This window comes from Bombina bombina, chromosome 8, assembly GCF_027579735.1.
Source record: "Bombina bombina isolate aBomBom1 chromosome 8, aBomBom1.pri, whole genome shotgun sequence".
Classification (NCBI taxonomy): Eukaryota; Metazoa; Chordata; class Amphibia; order Anura; family Bombinatoridae; genus Bombina; species Bombina bombina.
Genome location: NC_069506.1, coordinates 1,007,018 through 1,026,400, shown reverse-complemented (window position 1 = coordinate 1,026,400; position 19,383 = coordinate 1,007,018). Strand labels below are relative to the sequence as shown.

Genomic DNA, 19,383 nt, shown 5'->3' with positions numbered 1-19,383 from the left:
AGGTAACAACGATCACTGGTTAGGTCTCCTGTTTAGTAACCAGGTCAGGTAACAACACTCAAGATGTTAAACAGACTCACAATATCATCTAGCCCTACCTTGACGAAGATAATAAATCACCAGATTCAGTCGAGCTTCAGGAATAACATCTACTAAAGGGGGCAGCACCTGCAAGGACCCCTCACCAGCTCGGAAAACCACCTGTGAAAACACCAACTTATCGTTTACTGGATCATTAAATGACATAAAAAAACTGAAACAGTTTTCTCATAAATAGCCCCTGTCACCTAGCGGTATGAAAGTCTTTGGCTAAGGTCCCTGTCACCCAGCTGTATGACAGGCGTTAGCTGAGGTCCCTGTCACCCAGCTGTATGACAGGCGTTAGCTGAGGTCTCTGTCACCCAGCTGTATGACAGGCGTTAGCTATGGTATCTCTCACACCTAGTCTATGGTTGTTGTGTCTCTGTACAGTAGTAAGACAGGTGGGGAATTTACCAAATTATGCCTGATGAGCTCCTTGGCAAATTCAAGTGCTGAAGAGGAGCTGTCCATCAAACTCTTCAGCTCTGCCTGCAGGATAGGATAGCACATTACAACAAGAAAACACGACAACAAATGTAGCCTATGAGTTTGTTTTATAATGAGGAAGCCCTCCGGTAGAAGGTGCACAGAAATCTGTAGTGAGCAGACACATGGTTTAACAAAATGGGTGTCCCTGTACCTCAGCCGCTTTCCCGTTGTACAGACGGAAGTGGTTGCAGGCCTTGAGATTCAGTGCTATGGTGCTATCAGGAACTTGCTGTAGGTAGACAGCAAGGACTTCCTGGGACACATCGTAGTAATCCAGCTTATAGTAGCAAAGTGCCACATAGACATTGAGAGCCAGGAATTCTCTGAAATTAGACACAAGTTTTAATTTTATGTGAGGACTGAGGAGTCTCAGGGAGAAATTCAGCAAAGAATATTCCTACCTGTTTTCCAGAAGTATCCGCTTGTAGATATCGATAGCTTCCTGGTAGTGAGATCTCATGTAGTGAATAGAGGCCAGGCTCAGCTGGTCCTCAATAATGTCCTGCAGGTTCTGGTGAAAGACCATCAGCCTCTTCTCGTCATTAAACTAAAGGCATGAAATACACAGGGTTATCCCAAGAAGTCATTCAGCTCCATTTTTACAATATTTTTTTATTTTTTTACTTCTTTGTTTTTAAATGATCACATATTGTTTTTTTAAATGGATTTTCCTCTACTGAGCATGATGTCTGCTTAATGTAGAGACAAATAGGAAGATGGACGTATTCATTGCATTTTTCATGAACCCTTCTTATGTGACGACCATCACAAACGATAGCCTTTCTTGCGTGTGTGGATGACCTACCATACTCGGATCTTGCGCTTAAAATGCTGAGGATGTCAATCACCACCAGCACAAAAATGCTTCTAGTCAAGCAGGTCCTCCTGTAGATTTTGTCAGATATTTTGGGAAATAATTCATTTATAAGTTCTCATGCATTACATTTATCAAGCAGTAATATTACTTGCCAGTATTTACAAGGTAACTTGTGTCTTAAGCAAGAATTTTTTTTTATAAAGACTATTAATTTATGGTCCAGCATTTAGACAATACAATTAACTCTTAAAAACCATAGGCAAGAGAGAGACTGTTAACCATGTTCCAATACATACAGACAATGTCTGAAATATATACAAATCATTATCTTAAAGCCGTTCAGCATAAACTATTTGTGTACTTTTCACAGGCAAGGTCCGTCTGTCTACTCTTTTTTAGACGTGTCGGAACTCAACTTAGACTGCTATGCAATATTAATCGTTTCTAATAAATATTTATAATTGATAAAAGTGACAAGAGTGCTGAATCCCCATATTTAGCTGCATGTCTCCTGCTTTTGGTTTTTATAAATATATACAAAAGAGTAACATACAATTCCCATTAACACCCGATTCCATCTGAACTACTGATAAAATACAGAAACTGCATTATACAAATGAACAGTGACCTTATTCATACCTTGTGAGCCAAATGGAAAAGTAAGCGATTCTGTAGGCGACTCTTGGGGGCTGGAATATTTTTATTAAAATGAAAACATATTGTCAGTAACAAAAGACATCATATATAATGTATCTGCTATAAAGTACAATCCTCATTATAAGAACTCAAATTGATTTTTCTTATGAAATAGCAATTAAGACCCCCCCCACCCAGTCTCCTCAGCCACATGGATTACCAGTGTTACCGACAAGTACAATCAGAGTAGATAATCAATAAGAAAAAAAAATAATTAATATTTGTTTTTATTTAAAAATATTTTTACATTTAAAGGGCCATAAAAGGCAAATAATTAAATACTCTAATTTGTGAGAGAACGTCATTGTAATACCTTCCATACGATAGTCTAGAAATCAGCCATATGCGCGACACAATAACGTACATACAGTAGTCTAGAAATCAGCCATATGCGCGACAATTACTTACATACAGTAGTCTAGAAATCAGCCATATGCGCGACACAATAACGTACATACAGTAGTCTAGAAATCAGCCATATGCGCGACAATTACATACAGTAGTCTAGAAATCAGCCATATGCGCGACACAATAACGTACATACAGTAGTCTAGAAATCAGCCATATGCGTTACACAATAACGCACATACAGTAGTCTAGAAATCAGCCATATGCGCGACACAATAACGTACAGACAGTAGTCTAGAAATCAGCCATATGCGCGACACAATAACGTACAGACAGTAGTCTAGAAATCAGCCATATGCGCGACAATTACTTACATACAGTAGTCTAGAAATCAGCCATATGCGCGACACAATAACGTACATACAGTAGTCTAGAAATCAGCCATATGCGCGACAATTACTTACATACAGTAGTCTAGAAATCAGCCATATGCGCGACACAATAACGTACATACAGTAGTCTAGAAATCAGCCATATGCGTTACACAATAACGCACATACAGTAGTCTAGAAATCAGCCATATGCGCGACACAATAACGTACATACAGTAGTCTAGAAATCAGCCATATGCGCGACACAATAACGTACAGACAGTAGTCTAGAAATCAGCCATATGCGCGACACAATAACGTACAGACAGTAGTCTAGAAATCAGCCATATGCGCGACACAATAACGTACATACAGTAGTCTAGAAATCAGCCATATGCGCGACACAATAACTTACATACAGTAGTCTAGAAATCAGCCATATGCGCGACACAATAACGTACATACAGTAGTCTAGAAATCAGCCATATGTGCGACACAATAACATGCATACAGTAGTCTAGAAATCAGCCATATGCGCGACACAATAACGTAATACAGTAGTCTAGAAATCAGCCATATGCGCGACACAATAACGTACATACAGTAGTCTAGAAATCAGCCATATGTGCGACACAATAACATGCATACAGTAGTCTAGAAATCAGCCATATGCGCGACACAATAACGTACATACAGTAGTCTAGAAATCAGCCATATGCGCGACACAATAATGTACATAGAGTAGTCTAGAAATCAGCCATATGCGCGACACAATAACGTACATAGAGTAGTCTAGAAATCAGCCATATGTGCGACACAATAACGTACATACAGTAGTCTAGAAATCAGCCATATGTGCGACATAATAACGTGCATACAGTAGTCTAGAAATCAGCCATATGTACGACACAGTAACGTGCATACAGAAGTCTAGAAATCAGCCATATGTACGACACAGTAACGTGCATACAGAAGTCTAGAAATCAGCCATGTGTGCTACACAATAACGCACATACAGCAGTCTAGAAATCAGCCATATGTGCGACACAATAACGTACATACAGTAGTCTAGAAATCAGCCATATGTGCGACACAATAACGTACATACAGTAGTCTAGAAATCAGCCATATGCGTTACACAATAACTTACATACAGTAGTCTAGAAATCAGCCATATGTGCGACACAATAACGTACATACAGTAGTCTAGAAATCAGCCATATGTGCGACACAATAACGTACATACAGTAGTCAAGAAATCAGCCATATGTGCGACACAATAATGTACATACAGTAGTCTAGAAATCAGCCATATGTGCGACACAATAACTTACATACAGTAGTCTAGAAATCAGCCATATGCGCTACACAATAACGTACATACAGTAGTCTAGAAATCAGCCATATGTGCGACACAATAAAAATGTGAACTACACAATAACGTACATATTATGGGCTGCCTTTAGCACTGATAGAATGTGAATACGTTATAAAAACCACTTTGCTTACGTTTATATATAAATATATATGACTATTTATAGGCTGAAGTTCCATTGCTTTAACAGAATGAGCGCTAATCTATCCTAAGGGAACAGAAGGGGTTAGGGTTCCCCTTTACTTCTACTGCGCATGTGTGAGCCAGTGTACGGTCGTACCACAGGCACAGGATTGTGATCGGTTAGACATGATCTACTTTTTTCTGAGAGACGTGGAAATCAGTGGAAAAGGGGGAAAAAAAGGAAATTTATGCTTACCTGATAAATTTATTTCTTTTACGATACGACAAGTCCACGGATTTCATCCTTACTTATGGGATATCGCCTCCAGGTCAGCAGGAGGCGGCAAAGAGCACCACAGCAGAGCTGCATAAATAGCTCCTCCCTTCCCTCCCACTCCAGTCATTCGACTGAAGTTAGGAAGAGAAAGGAAAAGCCAAGGTGCAGAGGTGACTGAAGTTTAACAAAATAAAAGACCTGTCCTACAAAAACAGGGCGGGCCGTGGACTCGTCGTATCGTAAAAGAAATAAATTTATCAGGTAAGCATAAATTTCCTTTTCTTTTACAAGATAGGACGAGTCCACGGATTTCATCCTTACTTATGGGATACAATACCAAAGCTATAGGACACGGATGAAAGGGGAGGGACAAGACAGGGAACCTAAACGAAAGAAACCACTGCTTGAAGAACTTATCTCCCAAAAAAAGCCTCAGACGAAGCAAAAGTATCAAATTTGTAAAATTTGGAAAAAGTGTGAAGAGAAGACTAAGTTGCAGCTTTGCAAAGCCGTTCAACAGAAGCATCATTTTTGAATGCCCATGAGGAAGCCACAGCCCTAGTGGAATGAGCCGTAATTCGATCAGGAGGCTGCTGTCCAGCAGTCTCATATGCAAAACGGATGATACCCTTCAGCCAAAGAGAAAAAGAGAGGTAGCAGTAGCTTTCTGATCCCTACGCTTCCAAGAAAACACAACAAACGGGGAAAAAGATTGACGAAAATCCTTAGTGGCCTGCAAGTAAAACTTCAAGGCACGGACCACGTCTAAAATATGTAACAGTCGCTCCTTCTTAGAAGGAGGATTAGGACACAAGGAAGGAACAACAATTTCCTGATTAAAATTCTTATTCGAAAACCTTAGGAAGAAAACCAGGTTCGGTAGGTAACACCACCTTATCCAAGATAATAACTTAATATCTATGGAATGCATAGGTTCAAACGGAACCCCTTGAAGAACTCTAAGAACTAAATTCAAACTCCAAGGAGGAGCAAATGGTCTAGACACAGGCCTGATTCTAGTCAGAGCCTGACAAAGACTGAACATCTGGAACATCTGCCAGACGCTTGTGCAACAAAATAGACCAAGCAGAAATCCGTCCCTTTAAGGAACTTGCGGACAATCCATTCTCCAATTCATCTTGGAGAAAAGACAAAATCCTGGGAATCCTAACCCTACTCCATGAGTAGCCCTTGGATTCTCACCAATAAAGATATTTACGCCATATCTTATGGTAAATTCTCCTAGTAACAGGCTTTCGTGCCTGAATCAAAGTATCTATAACCGAATCAGAAAACCCTCGCTTAGATAAAATTAAGCGTTCAATCTCCAAGCAGTTAGCTGCAGAGAAACTAGATTCGGATGATGGAAGGGTCCCTAAATAAGAAGGTCTTTCCTCAATGGAAACTTCCACGGAGGCTGGGGTGACATGTCTACCAGATCGGCATACCAAGTCCTGCGATGCCACACAGGGGCGATGAGTATCACCAATGCCCTCTCCTGTTTGACTCGAGCAATCACCCGGGGAAGGAGAGCAAATGGAGGAATCACATAATCTAGGCTGAAGGACCAAGGCACTGCCAAGGCATCTATCAGTTCGGCCTGGGAGTCCCTGGACCTGGACCCGTATCTCAGAAACTTGGCATTCTGATGAGATGCCATACGATCCAACTCCGGCCTGCCCCATCTGAGAATCAGGTTGGTAAATACCGGATGGAGTTCGCGTTCCCCCGGATGAAAAGTCTGTCTGCTCAGAAAATCGGCTTCCCAGTTTTCCACACCTGGGATGTGGATTGCCAACAGATAACAAGAGTGAGCCTCCGTCCACTGAATTATCTTGGCTACTTCTGTCATTGCTTAGGAACTCCTTGTTCCTCCCCGATGATTGATGTAAGCTACAGTCGTAATGTTGTCCGACTGGAATCTGATGAATTTGGCCGAAGCCAACTGAGGCAAAGCCTGAAGCGCATTGAATAGTGCTCTCAACCCTAGAATATTGATGGGAAGTAGAGACTCCGATCGAGTCCATACACCCTGAGCCCTCAGGGAGTTCCAGACTGCTCCCCATCCTATCAGACTGGTATCCGTTTCTGCGGAACCATGTCCCCTGGGACAGATGATACAGCGACAACCACCATAGAAGAGAGTCCCTGGTCTCCTGGTCTATATCTATTTGAGGAGACACATTTGCATAATCTCCATTCCACTGTCTGAGCATGCTCAGTTGCAGAGGTCTGATATGAAAACGAGCAAACGGAATGATGTCCATTGCCGCTACCATCAATCCAATTGTCTCCACTGAGCCACTGACGGCCGAGGAGTGGACTGAAGGGTTCGGCATGTATTCAGAATCTTTAACTTTCTGACTTCTGTCAGAAAGACTCACATGGATATAGGTTCGATTAGAATCCCCAAGAAGGGTACCCTTGCCCTTAAAAATTAGTCATCCAGCGCCTGAATAGGAACCAACAACCATTAAGCTGCAAAGCCACAAGCTAACCCCTAGGCTACAGTAGCTCCTTGTTCCAGATTTACCTTCCACCCGTGAGTACACAGGAAAAATAAAAACAATGTCAGAATTCGACCTTGTTTACTGACAATATGACTCCTAGAATAGGATATCGTCCAGATAAGACGCCACCGCAATGCTCCGCGGTCTCAGAACAGCCAGCAGAAAACCCCGGAACCTTTGGAAATACTGGGTGCCATGTCCAGCCCGAAAGTAAGGTCACGACCAGAAAGTGTTTGCCCAGAAAGTCACAAAGTCGGGAACTTGTGATGAACTCTGAAGTAGGAACATAAAAGTATGTATCCTGTAGATCCACCTTCATCATAAATCAACCTTCCCAGATCAATGGAAAGATGGTACGAATAGTTTCCATCCTGAAGGGTAGAACTCTGTAAAAAACCTACTCTGACTCTCGAAGTCAAAAATAGAACTGAGGATTCCCTCCCTCTTGGGGGATACCAAAAAGAAATTAATAAAATCTGCCCCTGCTCCTGCAGACTAAGTACTTCAAAGAAGGAGAGGCCTCCTACACAATGTAAGAATGCCTCTCTCTTTAACTGGTCTGCAGAAATCCTAAACAAAAGACTGAAAATTCTGTCCCCTATAAAATCCGATTCCCAGATCGCGGACATGTCTTTCATGCCATCCTTGCTTGAACAGTAGGCTAATTGGATCCTAATAGCTGCAGCTGGTTTCAAACTGCCTCTTACCAACCTCTTGCCAGACAGACCATCAGGCCACGACGTTGGTATCGTCTTATTGTATTTATTTTCTTAAATGCAGAAGATAATCTCTTATTGACTTGAAGCATACATCAGGATTGAAAGGCTTTAACCATAAAGCTCAGAGATCTGAAACAAAAAATCTGAAACCTACGCTCCTCAGTGTAGGAACTTAAAGGGAAAAAAACATAGTCAAATGACTTATGCTATCCTAAATTTTTAAACAGAAGAGAGTTGGACTTAAAAAAGAAAAAACAAGGGGGCGTGTCCGTACAGCGATCTGGACAAGACGCATTTTCTCCTAGCTCTGGTAGAACTTTTGGTAATCCGCCGACTACCATCATCTAACAGCAAAAATAAGACCACAAAACTACAATCTCTCCACAGTGCTAATAACTGTGGCTGTTTTTGTGACACCGAGAGCTCAGAACGGAGCATAAAGGCCTAGGGCGGCGGCCTACTATTCTTAGGCATACACCTCTCCCCCGGGAAGAGAAGGGTTACCGGTGCTGTCTGTATTGCCAGACTTACTGGATCTCTTCAAACCACACCGCTAACTGGACAATCAAATAACCCACTGCTTACCACCACCTGGTTGTTGCAAGGCTCTGGGGAACAGAGAAATAACAATCCGTCACTATGGCGGATGCAGAAGAAGAAAACAGCTCAACATACTTAGTGGTTTTTCCCGCAAAGCTTGAATCCCTTATGAATCGGCTGATTGAAAGGGCACCATATGACTACTTGCTGGGCCGTCTATATTTGGAAAACGAGATCGATAAACCCCCGAAGAAGCATTTAGAATATGAGACAAAGCAACAGTGCAGCCCTGATGCCACAGTAATACTCCTCGCATCAAAGGACGCATACAAACCAAGGAATCCCTCACTAGCATCGGAGACATGCAGACTAGACCACATAGGAACTGTGCCAAATTGGATTCCACTGATCATTGCTGGAACATCACTGCGAGACAAGCTTGATTCCCTGCTCATTGAAACAAGTGTAACAGATATTGGGAACACAAAATACAGAAAGTGGCAGGATGGAAAAGCGCCAAAATCAGCAATAGTGATCCAAGGGACAGGAGAAACTATCCGAGATGGTGTACTGCCTATTTTCATGATTGCCCTCTCGATAAAAGTCTCTGGGAAGACAGCTGGTATGTTCACAGCTCTTGGCCCCGGTCCACCAACACCCCGCATGAACTTAGACACAGAGAGGTCTTACCTAATGAGACACTGGGGATAGCGGACCTTAATCACACACTAGTGGAACTGCTGTTAGCAAACATATAACTTATATTATTACCCCGGTTTAAGGAACACTTCTGTATGGCTAATAGCGGTACCGCAACCGGTCTCAATAGAGAATGCATAATATTTGATCATTTCATAGCACGGTTATTGTTTATGTCTATGGTTACAGCATATACCTTATATGTCCTACGTTATTACAAAAGCTTTGTGAATTACAAAGCCGACAATAAGGAGATCTAGTTGTGTTCACCTATGCATGGGGTGGATCTTTTGAGGAGGTTTAAAACTACCACTGCACGCAACACTCTTCACATAGTTTCTCCCATTGTTTTTGACTCAATGCACTCTAACAAGCAGACAGCCAATAGAGAAGGCATGGGTTAATAACACGGCAGCATAAATCAACACTGTGCCCTCATAATCTTTTTGTACCTGGACGGTAACTTATATAGAGTTAATACTGTTTGTTAGTCGTATATTATGCTTGTAGAGAGTGTTTCACTGTTTATGTTCTTTTTGTTAGACCGTTTAAGGTAGTATTATTACTTGAATTTTCCTCTACTGCAGGCTTTTTATTTGCAATGAAAGATAATTTATTTAAGACTACCTTTAAAGTATTAGATGTATCTCCAGGTCATGATCCCATATTGTAAGAATATGTAGTGTCCCTTAAACTGCTGTTGGGATCGCGAGTAGGGGCAGAATATTATGGTTCTATCTGTTTTATAGAATAAGGAGATTATCTATCTAATTAATACTTGCCACACTTTAGATAAATTAGCATACCTTTTCAATCGATTACAAGCCTAACAAGATCTCATTTTTATTTTATTTGAGCATTTAAGCACCATACTTCCCTCCTATTAAACATTGGAGAGCCGATCTTCAATAATCTGCTATTAGGCTTGATTCTCTTTTTGGCCACTAGATGGCGCCAACACCATAAACAGACTTAATGATAACTATTATACAGAGTTCCAATAGCGAATTGGATCATACTTATTTATCTTTTCTCTCAATCGCTAAAACCTACTTACTACCTGGTTGTGGCTCCATTAGACCTGCTTGCCTGGTACTGTTTTGTTATATTAGTTAGATATCCAGTTCTGGTCTTTTTCTATATAATTTTAATAAGAATGTCCACAATCATTTAAGAAGCAATACATGATATCATTTGATGTACCTGTTTATTGACATAATCCCTTTATGTTTCTTTTTATACCCACGAGTGGTCTTTTATTGTTATATCAAGGGGGAAAAAAAAAAAGGATAATAGCAAATTATGATTTCTTTTGTATCACAGGCTCTTTTCAAATTCTCATTGTAAGTTGTTTTTTTTTTCATGCCTGTACAACTTATTATATATATATACTGCATATACATTGTACACCTATATTTTCATGTATATCCTCAACAAAAAATAATAAAAAAAAAGAAAAAACAAAGTATCAAATGCCACCCGCTAAGGACGGTTGAAAGTACACAGTTGCAAGTCATTGTAAACCTTGGTGTACATCCCTTTGCCAAACTTTGTGATAACCCTTTGAGAATCTTACTAGTCTCAGACAAAGCCGGGAACTACTCCTTTCACCATAGGGAATGTCTGCGTCTTAGTTAAGACGGATATGGGAAACAATTCAATAAGTACAGGGAATACGGACTTGTCCATTCCGTATGACTCACCAAACGTACTAGGATAAATTACACCTGCGCTAAAATGAAAATAATTCCTCTAGAAAATTAAGTGTCCACATGGGATCTCTAGAATGCCTGATATGCAAAGAAAGACTCCGTACGGAGTATGCGAGGCAGCGCAGGGCAATGCATGTGTAAACACTATAGGTTTGCGGCATAAAGTGATTATTGTCAACCAACTCCCAATAAAAGGAGAAGTACAGAAAAACAAATGTAATGTTTCACTAAAAATTAACACAAAAAAACACTACTGTCACTTTTAAAACCTCTTATTTCTGTGTCAGAAATAATCCAAATATCGTGTTCACCTTGCTGGTAAAAGACAATGCTATGTACAGTATCAACTCTGTCTTGTACACACAATCCCTATGGATATTGACAGGAACCACAGAGCACCGCATGTGTGCCAGAAAAAAAAATCTTTATTTTATGTGTACATTTGTTCCATTTTAAATACAGTGAACAGCTGAAATGTATTGACAAAAGGAACCCCACAAAAAACGTTACGGTCTCTTTAAGCTCACAAGGAACGCTATATTTGTGTCTTTTGTTTTTTATTTTTTTTAAAAATGTCTGAAATAACACCCAGACATTTTAGCATCAAATAAAACCAATACTGTCCTCTTCAAATGTGTAGGGATAATAGTATATAGGTAAACAAGTGGTGTAGGGCCTCATACATCATAAGATGTGAAACTAAAAACCGGGTGGTAGTGTGCCTTTAAAAAACAGAACCGTGTTTAAACATAACAATACAAACAGCAACCGTTGTCCCACTTGTCATTCTTTTATGTAACTGACAAGGTAACATTGCTCAGATCGTCTGAAAGCACAACGTGAACCCGTACTGCCCAAAAAGAGATGCCTATCTCCGCCCATCATGGGCGTATCCGGCTGGAACTCCCGGGCGGCAATTGAGTAAAAATGGAACCCTTGGTTCAGCATCACACTAAAGCCCAACCCATCGTGGCCGTAACTCCTGGGCAGCAAATTAGTAAAAATGGAGCCGTCTGAGTAGCAACACACTATAGCCCCGCCCATCGTGGGCATATCAAGCAGTAACTAACTCCTGGGCGTCAAATTAGTAAAAATGGAGCCGTTGGAGTAGCAACACACTATAGCCCCGCCCATCGTGGGCATATCAAGCAGTAACTAACTCCCAAAGTAAAAATGTAGCCGAATCTTAAAAAAACATACCTCCCAATCGGCTTTTGTAGTAAAATGCTGATATCGGAAGTGGAGAGTTGCGCTGTTAGTTGTACATGTGATCTCCACAAAACAAAAAGAATTAGCCGTGTCCCAGTCAGCAGAAATGTATAAAACAACTGCCTGGAGTAATAACACTGTTTCCAGCCCCAGTGTATATATCCCCAGTCCCATCACATGTGAATGAATGCAATGTAGTGCTCACGTCTTCTGAGAGAATGCTTTGTCCCCAGAATTAAGCAGTTAGCACTTACCTGAAATGCTGAGTGACAGCATGGCAGTCCAGCAGGTTTTCAGAGGTCTTCTCCCTCCCATAGCCCTGTGGACAAAGATCAGCCTGAGTTTAAAAGCTTAGGCTATCTACAGTAGGGCAGCAACATGTATAGGAGGCACAGTGAGAATAAAATCCCACCAGTTCCTATTGCTTTAAAGCCACCAAATGCTTCTCTTTTTACTGAAGAGATTGATCTGATCTAGGCTACACCCCAGCACAAAGTAGCACTCAGAGGCACTACTATAAAAATAATAAACTCTTGATTGAAGAAACTAAACTAACACCTCACTTTGCCAGCTTTGAGAAGCTATTTATGCAGCTCTGCTGTGGTGCTCTTTGCCTCCTCCTGCTGAACAGGAGGCGATATCCCATAAGGATGAAATCCGTGGACTCGTATCTTGTAAAAGAAAAAAAAAAAACAGAATGTATGCTTACCTGATAAATTACTTTCTCTTGTGGTGTATCCAGTCCACGGATTCATCCTTTACTTGTGGGATATTCTCCTTCCTAACAGGAAGTGGTAAAGAGAGCACACAGCAGAGCTGTCCATATAGCTCCCCCTCTAGCTCCAACCCCCAGTCATTCGACCGAAGGTTAGGAAGAAAAAGGAGAAACCATAGGGTGCAGTGGTGACTGTAGTTTAGACTAAAAATTTACCTGACTAATAGCCAGGGCGGGCCGTGGACTGGATACACCACAAGAGAAAGTAATTTATCAGGTAAGCATCAATTCTGTTTTCTCTTGTAAGGTGTATCCAGTCCACGGATTCATCCTTTACTTGTGGGATACCAATACCAAAACTTTAGGACACGGATGAAGGGAGGGAACAAGACAGGTACCTTAAACGGAAGGCACCACTGCTTGTAAAACCTTTCTCCCAAAAATAGCCTCCGAAGAAGCAAAAGTATCGAATTTGGAAAATTTGGAAAAAGTATGCAGCGAAGACCAAGTCGCTGCCTTACAAATCTGTTCAACAGAAGCCTCATTTTTAAAAGCCCATGTGGAAGCCACTGCTCTGGTAGAATGAGCAGTAATTGTTTCAGGAGGCTGCTGGCCAGCAGTCTCATAGGCCAGACGGATGATGCTTTTCAGCCAAAAGGAAAGAGAGGTAGCAGTCGCCTTCTGACCTCTTCTCTTACCAGAATAGATGACAAACAATGAAGTTGTTGGTCTGAAATCCTTAGTTGCTTGTAAATAGAACTTTAAAGCACAAACCACATCAAGATTGTGTAACAGACGTTCCTTCTTCGAAGAAAGATTAGGACACAGAGAGGAAACAACAATTTCCTGGTTAATATTCTTATTAGACACAGCCTTAGGAAGAAAACAGGGTTTGGTACGCAAAACTACCTTATCTGCGTGGAACACCAAGTAAGGTGAGTCACACTGTAAAGCAGATAACTCTGAAACTCTTCGAGCAGAAGAGATAGCTACCAAAAACAAAACTTAACAAGATAAAAGTTTAATATCTATGGAATGTAAAGGTTCAAAGGAACCCCTTGCAGAACTGAAAGAACTAAAGTCAGACTCCATGGCGGAGCCACAGGTCTATAAACAGGCTTGATTCTGACTAAAGCTTGACTAAACGCTTGAACGTCTGGTACCTCTGCCAGACGTTTGTGTAAAAGAATAGACAAAGCAGATATCTGTCCTTTTAAGGAACTAGTTGATAATCCTTTCTCCAATCCTTCTTGGAGAAAGGACAATATCCTGGGAATCCTAATCTTACTCCATGAGTAACCCTTGGATTCGCACCAACAAAGACATTTTCGCCAAATCTTATGGTAGATTTTCCTGGTGACAGTCTTTCTAGCCTGAATCAGGGTATCGATAACCGACTCAGAGAAACCACGCTTAGATAGAATTAGGCGTTCAATCTCCAAGCAGTCAGAAGCAGAGAAATTAGATTTGGATGCTTGAAAGGACCTTGTATTAGAAGGTCCTGCCTCATTGGCAGAGTCCATGGTGGAACGGATGACATGTCCACTAGGTCTGCATACCAAGTCCTGCGTGGCCACGCAGGTGCTATTAGAATCACCGACGCCCAGTTTTGACAGAGAGCTTACTCCTTTTGAGGCCCTCTGTGTGGAACACACTCTGCCTAGGCGGTTGATTTCTAAGGTATATAAACTCCTGCTTTTACCACCAGGATTGCAGTTACCCACGTATACATCGATGTGGTGCAATGACCTTAACAATACAATAGATGAGGATGAATGGTTTAAGGCGTTTACTTTGACTAAACGATCCTCAGTCTCGGCGGTGGTACAGGAGATCCACCTCAAATTCTTGACTAGGTGGTACTATACCCCGGCAAAACTACATAGACTCTTTCCGGCAGCGAGCTCCCTATGTTGGAGGGGTTGCGGTTACCCTGGCACGCTTCTCCACATCTGGTGGGCATGCCCCAGAATACAGGGCTACTGGCAGGCTGTGTTCGGGGACATGTCAAGTAGGCTACAGATTTCTATTCCTAACACACCTGAAACTTTGCTACTTCTACGCCTGCCCAAGGTCAGGGATGACACTACTAGGGCACTTATGCTGATTATGCTGACTGGAGCCAAAAGGCTTATTCCTCGGGGGTGGAAGTCCTCACGGGTTCCAACCCTCGATGAATGGCAAGCCGCGGTGGAAGACCTGTTAAATTTGGAGAAACTACATTATATGAAAATTAAAAAACCCGCAACACATGAGACGATGTTAGCCATTTGGAAAGGCACAGCACCCTAATGGACATTAATACGCAGGTTAACACTCACTTCACACATGACTACTCCCCGTGAAACTGATTAGTAAACACACTCCCCTCTCCCTTTTTCCCAGGATGACCCCCCCTTCCCCCTCCCCTTTTTTTTTTTTTTCTCTCTTTCTTCTTTCCTCTTTTATTCTTTCTTCTTTTCTTTCTTTGTTTATATTTCCTGATCTTTTCTGAGCTTATTACTTTCTTTATAAGTTCATTTTTGATTTGACTATCACGAAACTGATTTATATTCTAAATCTATTAAAAATGTAAAATTATCAAGCTTTGTCAAAATGTTCTGATCTAAGGACTAATACAGACATTTATTATTTTGGTTTGAGAACATCCAATCTACTCGTCGGGTGGAAATTCTTTTCTGCCCCTACTCTCTGTTTATCTATTGAGTTTGTTTGCTTTTGTATGTTCCAACCCTCCTTTTGTTCAAAGAATTGTATTGTACAACAACGTTTCTTACTACTGTATTGGTGACAAAATACTACTAATAAAGCTTGTTTGAAAAAAAAAAAAAGAAAAAAAAAAGAATCACCGACGCCCTCTCCTGCTTGATTCTGGCAACCAGACGAGGAAGGAGAGGAAACGGTGGAAACACATAGGCCAGATTGAAGGACCAAGGTGCTGCTAGAGCATCTATCAACACCGCCAAAGAGGAAGTTTGGCATTCTGACGGGACACCATCAGATCCAATTCTGGAGTGCCCCATAGCTGAGTCATCTGGGCAAATACCTCCGGGTGAAGTTCCCACTCCCCCGGATGAAAAGTCTGACGACTTAGAAAATCCGCTTCCCAGTTGTCTACTCCTGGAATGTGAATTGCTGAGAGGTGGCAAGAGTGATCATCCGCCCACCTGATTATTTTGGTTACTTCCATCATTGCTAGGAGACTCCTTGTTCCCCCTTGATGGTTGATGTAAGCTACAGTCGTAATGTTGTCCAAATGAAATCTGATGAATTTGGCCGCAGCTAGCTGAGGCCATGCCTGAAGAGCGTTGAATATCGCCCTCAGTTCCAGAATGTTTATCGGGAGAAGAGCTTCTTCCCGAGACCATAAGCCCTGAGCTTTCAGGGAGTCCCAGACCGCACCCCAGCCCAACAGACTGGCGTCGGTCGTTACGATGATCCACTCTGGTCTGCGGAAACACATTCCCTGAGACAGGTGATCCTGAGACAACCACCAGAGAAGCGAATCTCTGGTCCCCTGGTCCAACTGTATTTGAGGAGACAAGTCTGCATAATCCCCATTCCACTGTTTGAGCATGCATAGTTGCAGTGGTCTGAGGTGTATCCGTGCAAAAGGGACTATGTCCATTGCCGCTACCATTAGTCCGATTGTCTCCATGCACTGAGCTACAGACGGCCGAGGAATGGAATGAAGAGCTCGGCAAGTAGTTAAGAGTTTTAACTTTCTGACCTCCGTCAGAAATATTTTCATTTCTACCAAGTCTATTAGGGTTCCTAGGAATGGAACTCTTGTGAGGGGGGAGAGAGAACTCCTTTTGATGTTCACCTTCCACCCGTGAGACCTCAGAAAGGCCAATACAATTTCCGTGTGAGACTTGGCTCTTTGGAAAGTCGACGCCTGAATTAAGATGTCGTCTAGGTAAGGCAACACCACTACTATGCCCCGCGGTCTTAGAACCGCCAGAAGGGACCCTAGCACCTTTGTGAAAATTCTGGGAGCAGTGGCCAACCCGAAAGGAAGAGCCACAAACTGATAATGCTTGTCCAGAAAGGCGAACCTGAGAAACTGGTGATGATCTTTGTGGATAGGAATGTGCAGATATGCATCCTTTAGATCCACGGTAGTCATAAATTGACCCTCCTGGATCATTGGTAAGATTGTCCGAATGGTCTCCATCTTGAATGATGGAGGAATTTATTTAGAATTTTGAGATCCAGGATTGGTCTGAAAGTTCCTTCTTTTTTGGGAACCACAAACAGGTTTGAGTAAAAACCCAGCCCTTGTTCCACAATTGGAACTGGGTGGATCACTCCCAATGTATGCAGGTCTTCTACGCAGCGTAAGAACGCCTCTTTCTTTGTCTGGTCTGTAGACAGACGAGAAATGTGGAACCTTCCCCTTGGAGGGGAGTCCTTGAATTCTAGAAGATATCCCTGGGATACAATCTCTAAGGCCCAAGGATCGTGTACGTCTCTTGCCCAGGCCTGAGCGAAGAGAGAGAGTCTGCCCCCCACTATATCCGGTCCCGGATCGGGGGCTACCCCTTCATGCTGTCTTGGAAGCAGCTGCAGGCTTCTTGGCCTGTTAACCCTTGTTCCAGCCCTGGTAAGGTTTCCAGGCTGCCCTGGGTTGTGAAGTGTTACCCTCTTGCTTTACAGCAGGGAAGGATGAAGAGAGACCGCTCCTGAAATTTCGAAAGGAACAAAAATTATTTTGTTTGTTCTTTGTCTTAAAGGACTTGTCCTGAGGGAGAGCATGGCCTTTTCCCCCAGTGATTTCTGAGATAATCTCTTTCAATTCAGGCCCGAAAAGGGTCTTTCCTTTGAAAGGGATGTTCAGTAGTTTGGATTTTGACGACACATCGGCCGACCAGGACTTTAGCCATAGCCCCCTGCGCGCCAGAATGGCGAAACCTGAATTCTTTGCCGCTAACTTAGCTAGTTGGAAAGCGGCATCTGTGATAAAGGAATAAGCCAGCTTAAGAGCCTTAATTCTGTCCATAATGTCCTCATATGAGGTCTCAGTCTGGAGTGCATCTTCCAGCGCCTCGAAACAGAAAGCAGCTGCAGTAGTTACAGGAACAATGCACGCTATAGGTTGGAGAAGAAAACCTTGATGAACAAATATTTTCTTAAGTAAACCCTCTAATATTTTATCCATAGGGTCTTTAAAAGCACAACTGTCCTCAATTGGTATGGTTGTGCGTTTAGCAAGTGAAGAAACAGCCCCCTCTACCTTAGGGACCGTCTGCCACGAGTCCCGCGTGGTGTCAGATATGGGGAACATTTTCTTAAAAACAGGAGGGTGGACAAACGGAATACCTGGTCTATCCCACTCCCTAGTTACTATATCCGCGATCCTCTTAGGGACCGGGAACACATCAGTGTAAACAGGAACTTCTAGGTACTTGTCCATTTTACACAATTTCTCTGGAACCACCAAAGGGTCGCAGTCATCCAGAGTAACTAATACCTCCCTGAGCAATAAGCGGAGGTGTTCTAGTTTAAATTTAAAAGCCAACGTATCTGAGTCTGTCTGAGGAGCAGCCTTTCCCGAATCGGTAATTTCTCCCTCAGACAGAACATCCCTCGCCCCCATTTCAGAGCGTTGTGAGTATATCGGATACGGCTACTAAAGCGTCAGAATGCTCATAATCTGTTCTTAAAACAGAGCTATCACGCTTTGCAGGTAACACGGGCAGCTTAGATAAAAATACTGAGAGGGTATTATCCATAACTGCCGCCAAGTCTTGTAAGGTAAAAGAGTTAGACGCGCTAGAGGTGCTAGGCGTCGCTTGAGCGGGCGCAATTGGTTGTGACACTTGGAGAGAGGTCAACGGGCTAACCTCATTACCTTCTGTCTGAGAATCATCTTGGGCCACATTTTTAAGTGCAACAATATGGTCTTTAAAGTGTATAGACATATCAATACAAGTGGGACACATTTTGAGAGGGGGTTCCACCATGGCTTCTAAACACATTGAACAAGGATTTTCCTTGGTGTCAGACATGTTTAACAGAATAGTAGTAAGACAAACAGGCTTAGAAATCACTTTAATCAAGCAAAAAACACAATTTATGCTTACCTGATAAATTTATTTCTCTGGTGGTGTATCCAGTCCACGGATCATCCATTACTTGTGGGATATTCTCATTCCCAACAGGAAGTTGCACGAGGACACCCACAGCAGAGCTGTAATATAGCTCCTCCCCTAACTGTCATAGCCAGTCATTCGACCGAAAACAAGCCGAGAAAGGAGGAACCATAGGGTGTATTGGTTACTGTAGTTTAAATTTAAAAATTACCTGCCTTAAAATGACAGGGCGGGCCGTGGACTGGATACACCACAAGAGAAAGAAATTTATCAGGTAAGCATAAATTGTGTTTTCTCTTGTAAGGTGTATCCAGTCCACGGATCATCCATTACTTGTGGGATACCAATACCAAAGCTAAAGTACATGGATGAAGGGAGGGACAAGGCAGGAACTTAAATGGAAGGAACCACTGCCTGTAAAACCTTTCTCCCAAATATAGCCTCCGAAGAAGCAAAAGTATCAAATTTGTTAAATTTTGAAAAAGTATGAAGCGAAGACCAAGTCGCCGCCTTGCAAATCTGTTCAACAGAAGCCTCATTTTTAAAGGCCCAAGTGGAAGCCACAGCTCTAGTGGAATGAGCTGTAAACCTTTCAGGAGGCTGCTGT

At 42.2% G+C, this 19,383-nt stretch overlaps 1 protein-coding gene across 1 annotated transcript in view; it reads right to left on the bottom strand.

The window, feature by feature from the left end:
* IFT56 (intraflagellar transport 56) overlaps positions 1-19,383 on the bottom strand; it is a 291,153-nt gene that overhangs the window by 196,688 nt on the left and 75,082 nt on the right. The window contains exons 5-9 of the mRNA XM_053690101.1: positions 2,027-2,076; positions 972-1,117; positions 722-893; positions 496-570; positions 99-201 (exon numbers count right to left, since the gene is read on the bottom strand). Of these exons, the coding sequence (XP_053546076.1) occupies positions 99-201; positions 496-570; positions 722-893; positions 972-1,117; positions 2,027-2,076 (546 nt within the window). The remainder of the gene's footprint in view (positions 1-98; positions 202-495; positions 571-721; positions 894-971; positions 1,118-2,026; positions 2,077-19,383) is intronic.